The sequence below is a fragment of the Semicossyphus pulcher genome, unplaced genomic scaffold (assembly GCF_022749685.1).
Source record: "Semicossyphus pulcher isolate SPU_LCO1_2020_fin unplaced genomic scaffold, fSemPul1.0.p SCAF_1, whole genome shotgun sequence".
In the NCBI taxonomy this organism is placed as follows: domain Eukaryota; kingdom Metazoa; phylum Chordata; class Actinopteri; order Labriformes; family Labridae; genus Semicossyphus; species Semicossyphus pulcher.
Window position 1 is genome coordinate 7,337,955 of NW_027211603.1, and position 23,304 is coordinate 7,361,258.

General features: G+C 43.0%; 1 protein-coding gene across 1 annotated transcript in view; it reads right to left on the bottom strand.

Annotated features, from left to right (window-relative positions):
* neo1a (neogenin 1a) overlaps positions 1-23,304 on the bottom strand; it is a 181,159-nt gene that overhangs the window by 44,385 nt on the left and 113,470 nt on the right. The window contains exons 6-7 of the mRNA XM_069657918.1: positions 14,806-14,960; positions 14,500-14,620 (exon numbers count right to left, since the gene is read on the bottom strand). Coding sequence (XP_069514019.1) covers positions 14,500-14,620; positions 14,806-14,960 — 276 coding nt within the window. The remainder of the gene's footprint in view (positions 1-14,499; positions 14,621-14,805; positions 14,961-23,304) is intronic.

A 23,304-nucleotide genomic window follows, 5' to 3' on the forward strand; every position in this document is an offset into this window, starting at 1 on the left:
GAAGACAAAGTGAGAGGTGAAGAGTGAGAGAGAGAAAAAGGCTGACCTAGTGTGTTTCTTATTCTTCTAGTTTCCTCTCAAGTAGCTTGTCGACAACAATAACAAACTCTATTCTTTACATGGTTTTCAACACTTAAAAATGCTTCACAAGCAATACAACACACTTAGAGGCAATTACATACACAATAGAAGTGAAAGACTATCATCAACAATGGATAAAAAACGGACTATGTATTGTGTTCACCAAGAGGACACTGACAGAGAGAGAGAGTATCAGATTGATGGAGCATATCAGTAACTCCACACATTCCCCCTGGCTGTGATAATGAGAGACAGTCAGGATTAAAGTGCAGCTCAAAACTCACAAAGGCTTAAACTGACGAGATGTTCCAACTCACTGACATAATCCAGAAAAGAAAAAGTCTTTGTGTCTCAAACTGATTCTCCAAAAAATGTCAAACATCTCCTCCGTGTTCCTCCCCGTCAACTTTCTGGGGCATGTTCGAAGAAATGTTTGAAAAATGGCACGTTCCTCTGGAGAGAAATAAGCTTTTAGTTATTTAAAAAATACATGGCAATCCCAAAAAATCAGTGAATGTTCTCCTCATTAAGTCTCTCAGAGTGATTGAAATATTTTTCTGGAACAATCTTCAGGCGGTGAAGATGCTGATGATGGTGGCGCCAGAGGGGACACATCAAAGTCAGGCAAATTAGGAGAAATTAAGAATTTAACAACAACATAACACAGTTTCTCTGCTTCAGAAAGCACACGCTATAAATGCTGTGATAAAGTTAGAGTGGGTCACACATGAATATCCGCCTCCTAAACACTTCTTTGTCACGGCAGCGGAGACGAAGGACCAATCTGATAGATCCACTGTACTCCTGGATGCCATGTGGTGATGCAGCAAACGCTTTAGCAGTCAGGGGGTGTTTGCACTTCCGAGGATGGACTCTTTATCAGACAGCTCCCTAAGCCTGCGCATGGTCTTGTTTATCAACCAGAGAAGCTGTCCCTTTGAAACCCTGCAGCGATTTCCTCTTAAATGGCACAGTTTGTTCAATTTAACATTTATCTTGCTTTTCACATCCAAAATCAACATTCTCCAATTCCCCATGGGACTGCATAAACAACTAGAAGGCATCAGTATGGGGTGTGTTTTGGATTGGATGATGGTATGTCTGTGTTTGCATCCACCCTCGGCCCTCCAGCCATTTATTTTCTGGTAATTTGGTTTTCATAAAAAGTGACAATCCCTGCTCTGGGTTTTCAAAGTAAACACTTCACATGGGGGATTTAATGTGTGGGAATGTGGAGAATGCCATATATGTTGTGGTGAGACAAGAAAAAAACCCAGAGGATCCACAGATCCCAACACAAAGGGGAGCCCCTATTTGGAAATGACGGCAGTAATTGAATGGGGTCGGTTGTATCAATAATTAATCATCCACTGTGTGTATATACAGCGTCCCTTCACCATCAAACACATGTAGCCCCTTGATCCGTGAGCCACTGTGGAGTTAATTTGGGTGTGATTGCTTTGTTCCCCTGAACGTCTTGCTTCATCACACACTCACTCGCAGAAACATGCACGATCATAAGCTAACAGCTGCTAGCCCAGACTCTGTATGCAAATGAGGATGTGTAACTATGGTATACAATGTAAACCCCTCTGCCCCCACACCTCCCTTCCCACTTTGACAAATCTGCATCATATGCATCACATGCTCCACATGCTGGCTGGGAGAGGAAAGAGGAGCCTCTTGGGCTCGCCTTTCAAGCAGATCAAAACAGCCAGTGATGCTGCACATCTCTAGAGCATTTTGCCGGCGATGCCCAGAACTGGAAACAAGCTCTTTCTGCATGCCTTTGTATCTTATTACCTTGGAGGTACAAGGCTACAGTTCAACCTTTCCAGGAAAACAGAGCAGGCCTGGAATGAAGTAATTGATTTCATTGAAGCTCCCTGTAAGATAGTGAATACGTGTATGTGAGCTCTTGCAACATTTCATGTGTAAAGTAAGTGGAGCTGAACAACCAGCGAAGGGCTGAAAAGGTCAAATGGGATGTTTGCAGGAGCGGGAGCAGACGCATCCCCCTCGGGAGACTTGCTAACAAACGGTCCAGCCAATCAGACTCCCACCAATAAAGCAGCATCCCCAGGTTAGTCCCACTGAGAAGCTGCTTTAGCGCTACGCTAGCAGACAGCAGGGTGCACACAGCCTACTGTGATGTTACTCACTATTCTACTTTTAGCTTATGGAAACTGGGAGGCTCAGCGGAGAGGCAGGGGGTGGGTGCTAACAGGAAAAATAAAAGCTCCAGCTTAGGTGACGCCGCTCGCAGGGGTCGGCTCCCTGCAGCTAAGGGAAGGGTGTGAAGGAAAAGCGATGTTTTTCTGCGACGTGGTGCTTCCAATTACTGCACCCAGAGGACTTTCCACATCCAAAAACATCAGATCGGCATCCTGAATGAGTGTGTGTTGGAGGCGGATCATGTTATATCGTAAAAAAGGGCACATGCTAGTGAGGTGTGTAAAACAGACCGTCGGGGAAAAAACAGATCTCTCACGCGTACGTACGCAGTCAGGCTCAACTGGTGTTGATAACAAGACTGACCTTCAAAGAACTGCGCTGACGCAGGTACTGAAGGCTATTTTCATCCTCTTTGTGCTTTCCTTTGCAAAACAACAGGGAAATAGGCACCCATAACATTTTGCAGTTAGCACTTAGGCGACAGACCATTTATAAATGAGCCAGAGCCTTTCACCACGGTTGAGTAAATACAACCCATAGAAAAGTTCAGCCGTGCTGTGAGAGGCTCAGCTTGTAAACACACACTCACACAGACACGCACACACGTGCACGGCAGCACCCCAGAGAGACAGAGCCACAACACAAACACCCACTCTGCCATCAGCAGCCGTACAAACTGCAATTTGGTGAAGGCTGATTTCAGCTCCTCACAATCAATTTGGGCTACAATCCCTCTGATCAGCTTCCTACTGCCTCCAGTGAGGGAACGCACTCACTAATCACAGCATTAACATGTTGTGTGTGCGTGTATGAGCGTGTGTGTGTGTGTTTCAGTTAAGACACTGAGTGCACATTTTAGGGCTTCATCCCCAAATTTGAATCTTAATATATTGTGCTATGGGGCAAAACTTTGGTGGAAGATATCTTCACATTTACACACGATTAATATTCTCCATCTCATGCCCTGATTTGTCTTTGTATTGCCTTTTCATGATCAGACAAATTTATTAATACCACGAAAGTGTTCCAAATAAAACAACAATATTATCATATTTATTTAATCAACCGAGCCCCAGCAGATAATACATAACTGCAAGTTCTGATAAGGTACTTATTATAATAGCACCTGCAGTGCTTGGAGCCGCATCAGCTATGTGGTGATGTAGCTGTTGGAAACAGGTACATTTGGTGATTCAAATGGAAAAGATTCAACTTCTGTTTTGGAGGTTTTATCCCTCAGTTAAGCTTAATTATCTCCTACTTAGTGTCAACAACCCACTCCTCTCCCCGTTAAAGCTGCTAATCTCTGTTCCTACTGAATCATTCGGAGCTTTAGCAAAATTAAATGTACATTTTGAAAACTTTTTAAAGAAACACCACAAACTGCAGGCAAAAAAAGGCAACAGCTAGAATCAATTCCTTTCTAACAAAGATTGAGCACTACAGAGGGAGTGAAAGGACTAATTGTTGCAGGATCCTTGGAAGTGGCTGCATTATGCTGTCACGTATATTTCAGCTATTTTGTCCTCTAAATACTGGTGCTTAGAGCCAGACTGAAAGGGGTCTTTAGGGACAGATCCTACACAACTTTTGTGGGTAAAAGTTCACTGATTGCAAATATGGCGACCAATATGGTGAATTTCTTGTGTTGGAATAGACAATTTATATGGTTTTATAGCCATTTGACCACATATAGGTACTGAGTAGGCTGCTTTCTTCAACAAATTATTTTATTAAAGGATCCATCCATCCATCATCTACACCGCCTATCCTGTGCACAGTCGCAGGGGGCTGGAGCCTATCCCAGCTGTCATTGGGCAAGAGGCAGGGTTACACTCTAGACTGATCGGCAGTCAATCACAGGGCTGACACATGGAGACAGACAACCTGGAACGCTCACATTCACACCTACGTGCAATTTAGAGTCACCAGTGAACCTAACGAGCATGTCTTTGGACTGTGGAAGGAACCCACACATGCACGGGGAGAGCATGCAAACTCTACACAGAAAGGTACCACCGGGGTTCGAACTAGGAACTTTCAAGCTGTGAGGCAACAGCGCAAATCTCTGTACCACCGTGCAGCCCTTATTAAAGGATATGTAACACTACTATACATTGTTAATGAATTCTACAGTGTAACATCGAGTGATCAGCTGGAGGCTCTGCTACATGTGACACAATGAAAACACCTCAAGCATTGTTTTCTGCACTTTATCTACAGTAAAACTAGAAAGTTTTTACATCAACACCTTTGACCTATATATTGCCGGGCTTAATTGTGTATGTGGGAACTAGTAAGCATCAAGAATATGACAAAGATTCAGCAGGAACAAAAACAGGGTCACTGCAAAGAAGAGTAGCCTTGACATGATGATTGCAGGCTCGAACAAACAATGAGAAACGATTCAGTCGGATCAATCGGCAAACATAATTAGTTGGTGTCGCTGTGACCTCATGAAGCCCTCCTGAAGGCCGTCACCATACAGTAAAAGAAGTGTGTCCATATGTGTGCATGCATGTACCTCCCAGCAGTACATGACATGCTGTTTAACTGTCACTTCTTCACACTGGTGCCTGCTGTTGAAGGTAGAGTCACGATGCAGACGGTGCCAACAGAAAACATGCCGCGCGGCTTTGCACTGTGCCGACACATTCACATGCTCACAACGTTACACACTCACTCCCGCTGGCCCGGCCGTGACCCTGCGAGCAGATGATGGAGCATGCTGTACTCCCTGAAGTGGGCCCGTGCTTTCAGTCAGTGCTGGTGGAGTGTGGCTGGAGGGAAGGGTCTTTTAGCAGCCTATTCTCACTTCTTGATTTGAACAGGGAATAAGGGTGGCGGTCTGATGTAGAGGAAGGAACCCCGCGTCTGCAGCTTGTCGGTTACAAATGTGTTAAGGGGGATTTTGTAAGACGTTTTTTTTTCACTGCTCCGCCGTCTTAAATTCAACTAAAACTGTCTGTTTCTTTGTCGTTTAATCGTGCTCTAGTTACATTTTATATTACATGGATTCTTAATAAAGTGAATTTCTTGCCGCAGCACCAGCTCGAGCTGCTGCAGTATATCACACTGACAGCAGTCCTGGGACCTCCTTTTAAGCATCCCTCTTCCCTTTTCTGCCTTCTTTCAATTCAATGTCAATTCAAGTACTTCTTGATTTGTATTAGAAGAGGACAACAATAAAGACACACACAGCCACAACAATGGATCTAGGCTGCTGTGTTCCAGTCTCTCATGTGTATCAGAAGTCCATGTGGAAATAATTACAGCTTGTTTTGTAACAACAATACCGATTCAATATTTGAGTGCCTGTTTGTGATACTAATTTGCTGCCGATATCATCTCTCTTAAGGATTAGTGAGACAGTTGAAACACAAGGTGGAAGAGTTTGGATCTTTTTGTGCTTTGTGTTCACAGTGTGAGTGGAATTGCTTCTGGCAACCAGGTCTGGTATTAAAAGCTTTACTTTGGCCTGGTTGTGTTCAGTTTATTGTCAGTCAGCTGCAGTGGACTCGGTCCATTAATCCTTATTTTATATGTTAGGCTTGTTTTTTGCCAGTAGTTTCCTTATGGCTTAATATTTTCAGGGTCCAGACAGTTAAAATGTAAGTACTTCCACTCGTTTTAAACAACAGGAGTTATTGGCTGCATTCTAATGTTAACTACATCACAAAAACTGCATTTTTCCATCTCAAAAACATCGCCCGTCTTCGCCCCTCCCTCTCCTTCCCAGCCGCTGAAACACTCATCCACGCCTTCATCACCTCACGACTGGACTACTGCAGCAGCATCCTATATGGCACATCCACCCAAAATACTCTACATGCTGCTCTTCTGTTCACCCACTCTCCCACCAGAGATCACAACACCTCAGTCCTTCAAAACCTCCACTGGCTCCTCATTCAATATAGAATCCAGTTCAAAATCCTCCTCCTCACCTACAAGGCCCTCCACAATCTCACCCCCTCCTGCCTCACTGACCTCCTTCACCAGCATACTCCCACCTGCAACCTCAGATCCGCCGACGCCAACCTCCTCACCCCTCTCACCCCATACAAGCACCAGACTTGGGGGGAACTCTCTCCCCCAACACCTCAGACACTCTCCCTCACGCCCCTCTTTCAAACATGCACACAAAACCCACCTATTTAAATCTGCTTTTAACCTGTGACGACTCATTATGTGTATAGTATACAGATATACTGAATATTTAACTGTTATTTCTGTACTTCGATTGCTTTACACTGTTTATTTGCTTTTACTGTGTTTTTATATATACTGTGTTTTAAGTGTCCTTGACTACCTTTAGAAGTATTATACAAATAAAACGTATTAATATTATGATTATTATTGTTTTTCTGCAAGAGTTGTTTAGTATATCTGTTCAAGCTTAATGCCGTCATATACCCTTTTCCCACCAAAATTACGCAGGTTTTTCAGACCCGGGTAGACCCGCTAATAGATGTCTTTTTTCTGCTGCATCACCGTCTGACGTCACAAAAACGTCAAAAACAGGGTTAGTAAACAGTGAAGATGTTACCGTGGTTAGGTCTTTATTCCATCTATTACTCATTCAGTCTATTCATCAAACTCGGCGTCGACAAATTTGGAACGATGTTCGAGCGCTGCTTGGACGGAGACGGGCGGAATTTGTAGCTGAGATGACAAGGAGTCGCAGAAGTTACAGACGGAGCACAGCATCGCGCCGGGAAGGGGGCGGAGATTAGTGTGTCGGCACAATTTTGTGTTCCCGTCAATGCCGATCGTAGCCGAGGCGATAATTACCCGGGTCTACTGCAGAGTCATTTGACCCGTGGCTGAATGCCGATTGTAACCTTTCCCATTAAGCAAAAAGCAGAGTGTTAGCGGGTTTTTTGACCAGTGGGAAAGCGGCTATAGAAATATGTGCAAATTAATTCTGGCTGACTAGAAAGCCGCTGTTTGATATGTTATTATGATACAAACACAGTGTTGAAGCCTCCATGTTGCTTTTAATTTGTTTGTCTTTAGATACGTAACAGCCAAAGTCAAACTTCCTCTTCATTTGGTTTCACACGTTGCAAATTAGCGACATCTAAATAAAACTCGTGTGGGTTTTCTTGACTTCTGTAACCTTTCGAAGCTTTATTAGGTGTTAACTTTCTTGGCCCAGATCAAAGCCAATAACATTCAGAGGTTGTATCTACTTTCAGTCGTTAACGGCAACGCCAAGTCATCCTGAAACACAGTAGTCGACTCTTGGTTTCTGTGTCATTTCACAGGCATGTCTGCAGCTCCAGTCTGCTGTAATTAATTGATTTACTAATGAAGTAACGGTATGTGCGTCTCTCTAAATATATCCCTTCCAGTGTCTCCATGTGCCTGCCACTTTGTCAAGCTGCAGCTTTGGGAACAGCACACGCGTCAATTTATCATGCCAGCACTCCTGATGCCTGCACTCATAAATACACAGAGCGACGGAGAGAGAGAGGAAAAGATGGAGACACAGTGAGCACTCAGGCAGTGATGAGGCATCTCCGTCTCTCAGCGGGGGTCCTGTACCTCTGATGGGAGGGGAGGACAGGATTCTTCTGTTTGCTGCCACAGGTTTAAGAGGTGGGGGAGGGAAAACTAATGGCGCCATGGCTGGATGAAGGGGAAGATGAAGGGAGAGGAGGAGGGATAGAAGCAGAGAGAAAAGGAAAGAGGAAGATGAAAGAGAGGGAGGGACGGCGAAGGACTGCGTGCCTGTTAAAGCTTTGATTTAACAAAAGCTTGAAGAAATGCATTTGCATCAGAAATTGTGTGTCATCTTTCTTTCGTCATAAAACGACCTGAATAATAACGAGGAATACTCGCTTGCAGGATAAGAAGCTAAAACGTATGTAGCTGTTGCACGTCGACTGAGGCTTTTAAATCGTGCTAGCGCTTACCCAAAGTTGACTAAATATTCAGTTTAATGTCTCCCGTTTGTTCATTTCAATTACTCCTTTTGCAACACTTGCAGCTAAAACAACTTAATAGCTCAGAGCTCGAACATCCAAACAAGCTTTCAGGCTCTCTGCTGAAGTACTCGGCTTGGGCACTAGGAGGCAAAATGTCAAAGCATTATTCATGTGAGCTGTGGGAATGGAGAGGAGAGATGGAGAGACGGACAAACCCAGACAGACAGGAGGAGCATTTCCATATTGAAGGCAGCGCAGCGTATGGAAAGAGCAAAAGTAAGTATTCACATGCAAATGAAAGTGCATCTCTTGAATTTATGCAAAGATGAAAAAAAAAGAGCAGAAAACACACGCTTAAGAGCAAACAGCAAAGTGAGTGCATCCATCACTGCTTTGTTTGCAAATGTTAAAAGCAGATCTGTCTGAATCTCTCATATTAAGCTTTTAGGTGCTTGAATTTAGACTTGCTGTTTTTGACAAGTGGGCATCTAGTGGGAGTACCCAGGCTGCTATGTGGCCTTGAGTATGTGATTGTTAAAATAAGAATACATAACGCTGAAAAACATAGTGGCTTTTCTTTTCTCCTATGAATATATGTTTCTAAAATATAACGTTCTATGCAGCTCCACTTTTAGAGGTAACAACACCCGCTATCTTAAAGACTGAACATTTGTTTCAGCTCTGCTGCCTGTCTTAAAAGAACTGCACCATACTGTACTGCAAAATTGAGTGCATATTTTAAGTGTGCCACCTTATCAAACTTCAAACACAGTCTCGGTCTTTGTTCTGTATATGGAAAGATGGCAATCGTATAAACAAGTTCTTTGTCTATGAGCGTAAAACTTCAAAGTTCGAACACGTGACCCATTTCCTCTCCAGGCTGTAATTGCCACCTACTACAGTGTCACGCATCAATGCGTCACATAATCATGTGCCTGGAAAAAGCTGCAAATTGTTGCCGCACACTGTCTATAGATGACATGTGATGATAATCACTTAAATAGCAGATCGTTTGCAGCTCATTGCCCTCTCTTAAGATCATCTTAAAGTCTACATGTGGGCAAGCTGGGAGCTATCGTGAGGCCATTAGTGGTTGTAGTTTTAGTTCAGTAAAGAAAAGGAGAGGCATGAAACGTCTCTTACTGCAGTACACATATGTGGAAACACGCTTGTTAGAGAGAAGATTTACAGGCTTGATTGACCCTTCGCTAAGCCCCTCCCTTGAACGGCCACTGTCCAATCCTACGTTAGCAACCGTAACTAGGCACAGGAGGCCTAGTTATAGGGAGTCATAACTAAATAAAACTACTTACCCTGCCGTGCAGGAACATTGTTGTTCTTGTGTATGATTCTCCTTTACATGATTTTTCAACACGTGGGGTGTCTGACGCTTGCATTTGGACCGGTGAGCTTTCGCCTCGATTTTTACGTCCTCTTCATTCTCAACACTCCGCTGACAGATTATATTCTGGATGCGTGTTGTCGTCCTTTCTGTCGACTTCTCTCTGATATCTGGGAACTATTTTTCCAGAAACTTGCCATTGTTTCCCGTGGAACATCTCTCACAGTTATAGTTGAGAATGCCACAATATTTACATGCCGGTGCGAAAGCTTGACAGGCATAGCAACAGCCACCAAGGGAGGCGGGACTTAGTGAAGGGCCAATCTATTTGAAATGTGGGCATTTGGGCTGGAAGTTTGAAATGTCTATTGTGTCTCAAAAATAAAAAGACAGCATAAAATGTGAGAAATTGTTTTGATCAGTTTTCCTTCTCTGTGGCTGAACATAATGACTCAGTACAGAAACTTGCAGCGTTACCACAAGACGACGAGTCTGAATGTGGCAGCTTTACAAGGGACATTAAGAGGCACTTACTCGGCCTGAATTACACGACATAATTAGGTCCCCTTGAGGTCCACTTTTGGCATTCATGCACCTATTTACTCACATCTGTTTGCAACTAGTTGACCCATATTGCACATGGCTGTGGAATGTCCAGGAAAATTGTTCGAGACTGCAATCTGCGGTCCTATTTTTGGCCTCCACTCACCCAAAAAAATCTGTTTTTCCAGTTTAAAGATCGCTGAAGCAAGATAACATAAGGGTCAATTAAAGGGGAAAGCTTTAGTTTGTCTGTGTTATACCCATTATCATTTACTGGAGTTCTTAGCAAGGAGTATTGATACAAAGCAAATAACACTATAAATAACTGTCAAGATGTTGTGTATGCTAACAGCCGACAGCTGACCTTTTTCCATTCCCTGCACCCAGCACAGGGAATCATCAGTGGAGCCACGTTTAATGGCAGCTGGCCTTGTCACGATGCAAAGATTATGAGAACTAATGAATATTAGCCGACTTGCAGCCGCTGGGTGTTTAGATGCAGTGCACCCCCATTGATTTCCCTGTTGGTGGAAGACAACTTTATCCCTGTGGCAAGTCCCTGGCTTATCTCCCTGGCCTGCGTGGCAGCCGTCAGACACACTGGGTGTTTTTCTGGCCCTGTTTCAGGATGATTCAAGCCTGGCAGGTGTGTTATAGATACCTGACTGAGGAGAGACACGCAGGGGCAGCAAAGAGCAGGAGGGGCATGTGTGTGTGTGTGTGTGTGTGTGTGTGTGTGTGTGTGAGAGAGAGAGAGCGGGTTAGGGAGTTGACAAAGATGCCCAGCTGTGAGGGAGCAGCCATATAGGGGGAATATTCCAGGCAGCACAATTAACACAAAGCCCAGTGTGTTGGATAATCAAAAAGAGCAGGTGGTTGTGAGAGAGGAGGGGGAAAGAAAGTGAGAGAAAGTGTGCAGAAAGGTGGCAGATGGTTTTAGAATTGTACGTGTTTATACCCAGCAGCACGGGAGGAGTGAGGGAGGAATAAAACAGAGGGAAGACTCGAAGGAGGGAGAGACCGTGATAGACCTTAAAGAGATTTGTTTCAACCTCACATCACAGAGCCGTACCCACAAAGCACTAATAGCTGCGGAAAATGAGCTGATTTCAAACATGTTCTCATTGATTCACCGTCGCACCTCTGAGACAGGAAATTACTTTGACATGGTGAAGCATGCATTTTTGGAGAGAGCTGCAGCAGACAGACAAGCTCAAAACGGCAATAATTTACAGGAAGAATAAACAACGACTACGGTTATCTTCTAGATCCATCATCTGAGGCTGAAGATGATGTCCGGGTAATGAACTGATGAATAAACAGGAAGCAGGGAAACTTTCTGTGGAGGAGTGTGTTTGGATTAGCTTTAACTGCGACAAAGACGGCGGCGCACACTCAAACAGACAGAAAAGAAAAGATTCTCTGTGATATTTTTGGATTAAATAGAGATTAATTCCTTTAAAGCTCCACTTAGGGCACACTGGTGTACAAGGCCAGCTGCCTCAGTAATTCATCACGTTTATCTCCACCTCAAACAAAGAGAGGAAAGACTCGGGGCCATGTAAAGCTGCAAGAATCCCTATCAATAGTGTCAAACTCGCACGCACAATGAGCTGCAGGTCATCATTATTTTTGACATTATGTCCTCCAATCAGAGGGGATGACACAGCTGGGGAGCTACCAGTTGGACGCCAAAATGCTAATCCATTAGCCACCTGCTTAAAGTGAGGGGGAGTTCACGCTTGATTAAATTTGTTCCTCAGCTAAATGGAAGAGTCTGAGTCGACAGTAATGTAGATTGTGATGTCAGAAGTACACAAAAGCCCTCTGTATTATTACTGTTTTACCTTCATCACTTTCACTGTTTTATTGGCTTCTTTGTTTTCCATCTTGTTTTTATTTCAAACGCTTATAAATAAAATTATGTTGTTTTCATCATCTTGAATTTCTTGTTGTTTTCTTGTTTTGTTGAGAGGTTTTTACCAGCCGCCGGGTTAGACTATGATTATTATGACTCTTCAAATGGTCTCAAATCTAAATTGTTTTACATTACTTCTAATGATAGAGGTAATGACACAAAACAACTTCAAGAACAAGGATGTTAAAGTAATTGTCCGCATTTTCTTCTATTTTCGGGCACTTAGTGTTTTTTAGCGCTCCGAGGCACTGTCCTTTTGTAGTACTCTGCACTCAGCAGCTCCTGTCAGGGAATCAGTATTCAAACCTTTAAAGGTTTAAAGGTAGATGTGTAACAAGAAAGACTATGTTACAGCTATCCAGGCGCTCTCACTTCAACAACACATGGTTCATGTTTAGATGAAGCTCCTTGCATCTAAGCATTGTGTCAACCAGTGTACTCAAAACTACTTTTTCTGTTGTAACAGGCACGGTGCTTTTCCAATTCAAGTAATCTGTTACTTAGTTACTTTTTTATCAAATGTAATCCGTTACTGAAAAAAAAGCAGCATTTCCATTTTCCGTTTGTCGCCACAAAAAAAGAAAATCTCTGAAGCACTGTTTCTGTTCTACTTCTTGGCAGGTAGCTGTGTACCAGCGGAAGGTACACACAGCTGCGTCAGTGCGCATACATAGCTAGCTAACTCAACGAGCGAAATGACAGAGAGGACAGCGTTTACTTGGAAATATTCACATTATTTTGAATTTTTGGGTGAAAGGGAAAGTGCAACATGACGTTGAAATGTAAGTTGTGTCTGGAGGATAAGTACTCGTCAGCTGAAGAAGCATCTGCAGTCATCTGCACTGATTACAACTAGTGTTTAGCAGCTTTTTACTTATTTATCCGCTTCTCCGCAACACTGGTGGTGACTAAGAGCCTGTGTTGTACTGTTGTCATTGAAACAGCCTAATACTGCATGCCTCACTGTCAGATTGTTAGCATAAAAAAGAGCTGTACAGGTTATATTGCGATGTCATTCCTGTTATTAGGCTGCAGAGTTACAGATTATGGGCCGTAAATGAGGCCATGCAATGAAAATAGAGTCAATTCATTCAAAGGTAGATGTGCAGTAGGCTACACGCCGTCCTGACAATATAACACACATGTGTAACGAGTCGCAAAGGGATCATTTTTAATTTTTTTCTCAGAAGGCAACACAATAATGCTACAAGTTACTTTTAAAAGTAATGTTACCCAACACTGGTGTCAACTGGTGTTTACTAGCTTTTTACTTATTTTCATTCTACTTCTGTGTCCAATGTTCTTGCACCAAAACTCCAAGTTAAATTCCCTGTATGTGCTCTATAATAAAGGTCATAAATCCACTTGGCAAAAAACCCGATTCTGAAGCAGCTTTCCTAAAGTCCTCTCAACATTTCTGTGGCACTAGACGTGGAATGGACGGTGTGCAAAGGTTTACCCCAGGTGTAATTCTGTTCCCTCTGAGTCACCTCTGGTTTCACAAGATCCCGGTGGTTTCATTTCACTGTTCACTACACACTCTCACTCACTCATCACACCTTCACAGGTGCACAGCCGCTCTAGAAACATCCAGGTTTTATATAAACAGAGCAAACTGTATATCGTTGTGTTAGACCATGTTTTATTAACCTTTGTTAAAAGACTCTTTTGACTTTTCTTTTTTTTAAGCTGAATATTAAACTGGCCTTGATATTAAAGAGGACCTATTATACTCATTTCCAGCTCTTTATTATTATGGAGGAGCCACTACAGTAGCTCTGCAGGACTCACACTTCCTGCTGTCAGGAAATAGCAAAGGTAAAGTAGCTATTTTGAAAAATAAATACTGGATATAACTGCAGTTCTCTGAGTACTGACGGCAAAAGACTGAATAGTATTCTCCCACTGGCCTGCATTAAATGCTTACCCTGCGCAAGTAGACTGTTTTCTGACTATGTGTTCATCCATTTACCAAGAATAACATAGTTTGACGGATTGTTGGCTCCAAATGATCTGTTCCTAGACGGGCTGACGTCTGCTTATTGCGTAAGAAGAAAAAACATTGGAAACTTAGAATTCAGAGCAGTCTGAAGCCTGAGCCGTTTGCTCACAGGGATTACTTTAACATACATTTACCTCATTATTTGAAACTTTGACCCAATTTAATATAAACAGCCAACATTGTAACACTGTATTGCATGTGTTGCATGATTGAAAGTACGGAAGAGCATAACAGGCCTCCTTTAACATTGAAGGCATTTAAACTAACAAGGATTGTTTGTTAGCTTTCAACAACTCCAGCTCCCTTTACTGTGATTCAAATGAACTGTGGCTGTTAAAAGCTAAAAAAAAATCACAGGGAGAATCTTCCTATGACAGGTGTTGATGTTCAGCTGAATGCGAACAGATGCTTCCAACGTGTGTTTGTCACCCACTCAAGTATCAGTGTTATCTAGTTAACTAGCACATGTGATTTGCACACGAGTGGGTGGTCCCGGTGTGTGGCGTACCGTGATTTAAGATGATGAGCTGGGCGCTGGACTGGATGTTGCCTGCATCGTTTTCTGCAAGGCACTGGTAGAAACCCTCGTCTGACTTGACAAGACCCAGAACCTGCAGGTTGTGCTCCTTCTACAGAAGAGGAGGTAGAAAAAAAGGAAAATTAAAGCGAAGCAGTTAATAAAGATACAAGCAGCACTTTTAACCCATCTCAAAGTATTTATTATGACACAGTGATGATGTATCATCATGCAAATTGTCCGGATAGTTCAGTGACTTCAGTGTAGAAAAGGCAGAAATGTGCCAAATTAACTTACAATTATTTTGAAGTAGTCACTGGGGATGACAGCGTCTCCATTCTTCACCCATTTCACAGTGGGAGCTGGTGACCCTGAAACCTCACACTCAAAGACGATGTCCATGGACTCGTGGGCGTAAATGTTGGCCGGCCGCTTCACAAACTGGGGGGGAACTGTGGAATAAAGAGGAGAAAGAGAGGTCAGATAATGAAATTACATGTTCTGTCAGAGTTCAGTGGATTTTACTAAAAGGTTTAAGCAAAGGACTGAATAAGGGATGAAATTCAGTTACCAAACTGTCAAAAAAATATGCAGGCACATGAAACTCCATCACTCTGGTCTTTGCCAGGACAAGAACAGGACTGAATGATGCCATGCCTCCCCTTCTACTGCCAAATTGCCAGTTAAGGGAGGGTGGAAAGAACAACAAACAACATCATCTAACAACAGCTTATCCAATTATCTTCTGCACCATTCACACAACTTCAACCTCTTCAGCAGACGGCAACACTTTGAATATTTGATAAAAAGGTTCAACAACCTGTGATCTTATTTTTCTAAAAATGGGTGAACAAACAGCAGCTACTCTGGTACCAGTGTTGTGTGTACTAGCTAAGGCAAGGACTTGCAGATCTCCCCCGGTCCTGTAATGAGGGCTGGGGAGAAGTTATTTGATCTGCTGGGGCGATGCAGTGCCTCATCAATCTGTCCTGGAACAAGGTCAGTGGGAGCGCACTGCCCAGGCCTGGTCCTCTCTATAATTGGACTGTATGTGTATGTGAGGAGAGACGGAGTAAGACAGACTGTGCGTGTGTGTGTGTGTGTGTGTGTGTGTGTGTGTGTGTGTGTGTGTGTGTGTGTGTGTGTGTGTGTGTGTGTGTGTGTGCGCACAAGTTCCTTTGCTGCCTCTGTGCATTCTCTGATAAACGGCGACCCCGCTGACCACAGTTTAAATGACTGCATTGTTAGAGTGTCGCAGTGTGTCAAGCTGCGCCATCAGCCTTGTGGGCTCTGTGATAGCTTGTTATTAGCATCTATTTTGTGGCTATTCACATTGGCTGATTGGATATTAGAAGCAGTGGGAGGAAAAGGTCCTTTTCTGGCTTTATTCAGCAGAGTAGCAGGCTGTGAGGTCAAGTCCCCCTCATCTGCTTGATGTATCTGTGGCTAATTTACCCGAACATGAAATTGCTGGTTAATGATTTAGGCTTTTTTCTGTTGGGACATGCTGTTACTAACACCGAGAAAATGAAGGCGTCTAAATGATAGTGTTTTGTAATTAAGACTGCTTAAGAAAGCATCCACTGTATACACATTTCTCCACCAATATTTGCCCCAACACTAAGAGGATGTGGGAGCTACATGCTTACAAATTTGACACTATGACATGTATAATAATAATAATAATTTAGATTTATATAGCACCTTTCAAGAAACCCAGGGAAGAAATGTAACTGTTATTTACAGTTCAAATAAAAATAAAAGGTGCTTTTCAACCTCAGGAACTTTCCCAAGGAACTAGGAACCTTTTGAGGAACTCTGCGTTTTGATAGCAGGAACCAGGGTCTAAAGTTAGTCTCGGGGTAATTGATTTACCCCCTGAAAAGTCCCTGCTCAAGGGTAGCACTTTCCAAAGATCCAGGAACCTTCAGGGCGGGACCTGCGGTGCTGATTGTTTCTGATTGGTTGAGTACTTGCAGTGTTTTATTTCACCTGCCATGTTCAAAAGACTGCGGCTGCCAGCTCACTATTATCATTGTGCTTCGAGATTGTCTATCACCGTGCTTTGAGATGGTGCAGGCCTTGCTGAGCGTACATGCAGAAGAGGACATCCAGTGGGAATTAGAAACGCAGACAACAATAGGCCACAGGAACCATTTAGTTCCTGGAACTAAGCAGTTTCTGGTACATTTGGTTGAAAAGCACCAAAATAAACACAAAGAAAGAAAGCAAACTGAGCTGGGTGAGGGATGTTAATTGTAGATCTTGTTGAAAAGGAAGGTTTTGAGCAGCTTTTTTGAATGAGTGAATGGTTGTTGCGTTGCAGATCTCAATAGGGAGAGAGTTCCAGAGGGTGGAGGCTACCACACTGAAGGCTGTCTCCCCTGGATGTGGGGAATGGTGAGCAGGCCTGTGTCTGACGACCGCAGATTCAAGGACAGGGTATAGGGGTGGAGGAGGTCAGAAAGGTCCTGTGGGGCCAGGGCATGGAGGGATTTGTGGGTGAGAAAGATAATTTTATAGTAGATGCTGGACCTGACCGGGAGCCAGTGAAGGTGGATGAGGGTAGGGGTGATGTGTTGGCCGGGCTTGGTGCGGGTCAGAACACTGGCAGCACAGTGCTGCACATACAGGGATTTGCTGGGTATCCCGGACAGGGCTCCATTGCAGTAGTCCATATTGTATTCAAACCATGGACCGTATAAAAACATGGACGACATGGCAGCTCCCTAAAAGTGACGACAAAACATTTCGAGCGCCCCCTGCTGCCTGGCTGCAGTATGGGTCATAAAGCCCGCCTCCTCCATGTTAACAGACATGAGTCAAACTATAAAATAAAAATACACGTCAAATACATTTTTCTCAAACATGGTTTCTGTCATTATAGTTAGTTCTTATGATGCTGATTTACGTCAGTCTGACAGGTTTATTTTTAAGCAGTTATTTGATGCTGTAAAAAGGATGATTAACAGCTCTGTTGACAAATCTGGCTCCTGCAGCCGATCTGTTTCGGATTAGCAGAGTAGAGGAGGAACGGCGAAAGGAGAACGAGGAGAAATTAGATGTTTAATGCAACTTTATATAGAGCTTGCACACAAAGAGATAACACAAACTGCTGATTCCTTGTCTAAAACATGTGGCAGCATCTGTGCGAGTCCTCCTTTTCTTCTGGAAAAAAGCAATGTTTTTAAATGTTAACATGCTATGTTATTTGCAGAATGTGATATAGCAGGACTGTCATATGTTTTGATAAATTTCAAAAAGGACATTTTCACATCTGCCACTGGCTAGTCATGTAAACAAGTTAATTGTGGGGAATTATCAGTGGAGGCAATCATGCAAACAGTTTCACTTTGGGCAGCAGCATCATGTTAACTATGAAATAAAGCACCTCACTGAATCCATCTTTCTGAACAACGTTTCCAGTAAACAGTCTTTTTAACATTTTCTGCAGCATGTTTTTAAATATTGAGCGTAATAATTTGGGAGAGGCTTGTGACTCGTGCATTCATATATACAGACCTGCACTTTTTACTTTGGGGTGTAATTTATTCAAATGGCCTTCTTTTCTCTTTTTCTCATCAAGTGGTCCTTCAGTTTTAAATGCCCAAAGGCTAAACCTTCTTTAATGACTACTTATGCTACAAATTCATGCATGTCATTCAGATTTTCACAAGGTAATCACACAAGGTGCCTGAATGATCAAAACTTCTTAAATTCACTTCTAAACTTCTAAAATGAAACATCTTTAGGAGTCTCCCAGGCTGTGGTTTGAAATTATCTCGCATTTTTCTGTGACTTCCAAATTACGGTTTTTCCAACCGCAGAACGAAGCGGAAAAAGTGCCACAGGATATTGAAGCGTTCCCTCCCCTCGCTTAATGAGCACGTAGACTTCTCTATGACCTACTGTGGTGAATATTGACGGCTGAGACAAAGCCTGGAAATGAGGGTGGTGACGCTTGCAGACTGGATCTCTCTGTGATTGTCAATACAGCCATCACCCTGCTCTGTTTGAGAGCTTATGTCTGCGTGTGAGTGTGTATATCTCTGCGTGTGTGTGTGTGTTCGGGGGGTTCCCTGCAGAGCGACGTGTGAGCTGTGAATAATGTGTTTCACAGTGTGCTGTCCCCTGGATATTTCCCTCCAGTAGCTGTGCAGCAGAGGCAGGTGGAATCCTTGGTTTAGAGTGGTGTGTCAGGGACACGGCGTTAAGACACCAGTCAGTGTGTGTGTGTGTGTGTGTGTGTGTGTGTGTGTGTGTGTATGGATGCTTGAGCCATGTGTGGATGTAATGAATAACTTTAAAACATGTCTGGATTTTTGTTTTCTCCCATCATTACTGCTGCTTTACGCTGTACATAATTATCCTCCCTGCTGGAACATGTGTATGGGAGGATTTTGTTTGCATAATATAAGTGTGTGTGTGGCAACATATGTTTCTATACGTCCATACTGTCTTAATCTGTGCATATTCATATGGGTGGTGCGACTTTTAGACACTGTGTGCGCATGTGTGTTTGGTGTGTGTGTGTGTGTGTGTGTTAGTGCACAGAGCCCCCTGGTGAGGTTTGCTTGTGACAGGTTTCTGATGGTGGCTGGTACCCTGCGGCTCTCTTTATCTCTCTCTCCCTTTCACCACTCCGTCTCCCATATTTTCCCCCTGACTTTTAATCTTCCTATAACTCCCCGTCTATCTCTCCATCTTCAGCCTCCCCCTCCTCCCCTCGCAGACATGCACCATTTTCTCTAAATGGAGTTCAGACATTTGCAACCTATTGGACTGAGCAATGAGTAGAAACCCCTAAATATACCAATAAGGCGTGGGCGGCAGGGGTTGAGGAGGCTTTCAGGACTCAGCAGAGGGTGACGTGTGGAGGGAGTGGTTTCCTCTGAGTGTAATAGGTTTGATGACCTTCCTTAATTGGCTGTTTGCAGCATTAAACATGCTAATGCAAATGTGAACTACGACACATTTGCTTAAGGATGCAGAAAAGTGATGCTGGACATGAGCTTTCAGAGTGCCTCAAACAGCACTGAAGTAACTGTGAACATATCCAGCCTCTTTGTCAGAAATGCCACCAGGAGCAATTTGGGGTTCAGTGGATCTAACCTCCAACCTTACGACTGAAAGATGACGACTCGACCACTGAGCCACAGCCGTCCCAGTTTAAAACACTATAATGCACATATATGCTGTGTGGCAAACTTGTTAATATTGGAGATAAAATAACAGTGAACATGGAAATATTGTACTTTCAAAGGTACAAACAAGAGTACTCAAAGTTAATAAAAAAACTGATCAATTTTAAATTCAGATTGTAAATAATGGAAATTCTAAATTGTTCCTTTAAGGGGTTAATATGGGAAAGTTTGGGGCTTGATTGACAGCTGTCTTAGCCTATCACACTCTGCGATGCTTTGGCTGCTCTTATGTTTCTCATCATCTTTACCCCCGCGGCAGCCCTCTCCCAGATTTGGATTTTCTTGATTCAGTCAGTGACAGAGCTTGTGATGAGTGATCAGTCAAAATCCAGGATTAAATATATCCCTTCATAAACACCAAGATGACGTCAGAGACATGTTTGCCTAGAGTCCGCTGTTCACAGATGCTCAACAACTCCACAAACTGGAATGTCTCCAACAGGCTGACATGCAGAGGGACATAAATACAGCTCTCTAATGAAAGAGAAATCCGACAGAGTTGGAAAAACAACAAAAGAAATGCAGATAAATGTAAATTTAAAGGAGGGAGAAGAGCGGAAAGAAGTCTGATGCCAGTTCCTAGAGGGCTGGTATTATCTCTGTAGCCTGTGGCTTAGTAAAAGAAGCTTTAATGCAGACTTACACCGACTCCAGTGAACTACTAAAAGAGGGCCACAAAAAGGTCATGTGTATGTCTTACTGTGAGCTTGTTAAAACAAAACCCCACAGGCCTCCTGAAGGGAAGCTGGGCAGATTACTTTACTTAAAGCTTCACTGGCAGTGAGGAATAAACTGAACAGAGACACACTGAAGGGGAAAATGTCAAGCCTCCGTATACTGGCACCGATACACATGTTGAAATATCAAGAAAGTGGCTGTTCGGACATATACTCCCAAACATTTAGGCTGCAGCTGTTTTCTATTACGGCCTTGTGTAAGATTGTTGAAGCTACAGGATCCAAATATGAAAAGATATTTAACAACTCTGTTTGCTTGGCTGGATTCCAGTCAGCTTCATAAAGTTAAACAATAGCTGTGGGGCAGTCTGCGTTTACTCTGAGGGCAAGAGGATCCTGGACTGCACTAATTACCCATCCTGCTCTTCCAAAGATAACAGCTTCACTCTAAATCCTGGCCAAAACAAACAGCTTCAGCAGCGAGGAGAGAATGATCCTGTGGTGCTTTCACTGAGGAGAGCATCACTTCCTGTTAGAGGCAGCATCATAGAGAGAAAGAGTTTAATCTATGGACACTTTAGGTGGTTATAAATGTACTGAAAAAAGACGCCTGAAATTGTCTGAAGGTCTGAAACAGAGTAGAGCTCTGAAACCCAATCTCCTAATGGAAGTGTATTAAAAACAGCTCCCAAAAAACACAGCTTGTTTGACTTACTGTAATTGACTTTAAATGTGCAATAATTGTCAGTTTTTATCATTTATAGGACAGCTGAGGAGAGACAGGAAATACAGGGAGGAGAGAGTGGAGGACGACATGCAGCAAAGGGCCGAGGGCGGGAGCTGAACCTGCGGCCGCTGCGTCGTGGACTGTGGCCTGTATGTGTGGCGCCTGCTCTACCCACTGAGCATACTGCATTCTCCATACTGCATTCTGTGAACCCTTGCACACTCATGTCAAAAGCTGGTGCAGTCACAGTCAGGCTTTTAACTTTTACAAGTATCTTATTCATTTTTTTTAATTAATATTTCTAATATTTTATTCAGTGCCACCCTGTGTAAATGTGTCACCCTGGGTTTTATGGCATATATTTGCACATGCAAGTCAAAGACAAATTTCTGCCTTTCGCATTCAAAAAGTATTTTCTTCTCTATTCTATTTTATTCTCCTCTTATATTTGTGTTTCATTATCTCTATATTTTTTTCCCCTGTGTATTGCATGCGCCATTAGACCAAGGCAAATTCCATGTTTTGTCAAATTTACCTGATTATGATTGTGAAAAAAGGAATTTCCTATATTTCCAAAAATGTGACCATAATGCTCACGTTGAAATGAATTCACACCTCAGGATAATATTCGGCCTACATTTGATAACGTTTGCTTCATTTGTCTTGAATACTGGCAACAGTTTAGACTGAAGCACTCTTTTGTTCACCAGTCTATCCTGAAATTAAATACCGACTTAAATCCCAGATCAAACATACGTTAAAGGGCCTTGAATACTGTCTAATGTCAAATGTTTGTATTTTGTATCCTGTCCTTAACTTTTATGTTGCAAATAGAGCTGCTGTGACGCAAGAAACATTTCAGCCTTGGTCTGACAACAATATAATTATCTATCTCTCTATCTCTCCATCTATCCATAAACCTTAATGAATTAAAATAGGTCCATACAATGACACTAAAAGAGCTAAATATAGATGAAAGCTGCACGCTTATCAAGAATCCCTTCAATAGCGGGAATCTACAAACCAAAAAGGTCTCAATCTAACAGAAAGTTAAAAAAAAAAAATTACATGAATCGAAATTTCCTGAAGAGTGGCAGCTACAGCAACGTGCAATGAGTGTGTGTTTGCATGTGTCCTCAGTATCAGAGAGATGTGAAGCTCAGCGTTACAGCTGGGCAGGATGAGTAATGCCCGTCAGAAGCTGCTGCCCACTCAAACACCTGATAAGGTGGACAAAGGACTGGGTTTCCCACAGCGGATGAAGCAACATGGGACAGTCTAAAAGTAAAACATAGACACGCACTGTATTTGAATGTTCCTGGTGTAATACTAAATAAACAGCAGACTATTGATTCTCCACAGATGATACTGACAAAAGAAAAGGTTGACGCCTCCATCCTGCTGACTGAGATAACACCCTGTGTGAAACGGGGAAAGTTGTGTGTCTGTGGGCGTAGCTTCTTATCAGATTAGGGCTCTCTTAATAGATATATGGAAAGTTTCGCTTTATTTAGGACAGAAAATAATACTCTGTGACACTGGAGGGAGGGCAGGAAGACGATGTGCCAGAGTAAAACAGACGAAAATATCTGCCAGATCTTATCGAGTGTGTAATTCTTCCACAGCTATTCCTGCCACCAGCTGGAAAACACACCTTTTATTCCGTCCTGGAAAAAAGAATCCCTCTACAGCATATGTAACTGATATGTAAATAGACGTCATGCACGCTTAGACTTTGGTTAAACTACATATAGGCACCTTTTTCCTACCTGGTGGAACAATGTGAGCTGCTGAGGTATGTAGATGTGATATACATTCGGTTCTTGCCCCTTTTTTCTTGCTACAAACGAGCAAAGAAGCAGATGGAACTGCAGGCTGAAATTTAGCATATCTAAGGGCCTCTTATGTCTCTGTCTATTTATATCCATTTCTATAACAAGGTAAAATCACTGCTGCTGTCAGTGCTTATAAATCTCCCGAGCCCATAGGAAGGACATGAAACTTTTACAGGGGGGCAGGGATTTCCTGCATGCGAGCGCAGCGCATGGAAAGAACAATTAAGCTGATGACACGATAGCATGAGGCCATGATAAACGAGGGCCACTGACTCGGAGCCCAATAAAACTGGAAACATACATGTTTGTGGAGAAACTATTTCTGTCCTGCACACACACACACACACACGCAG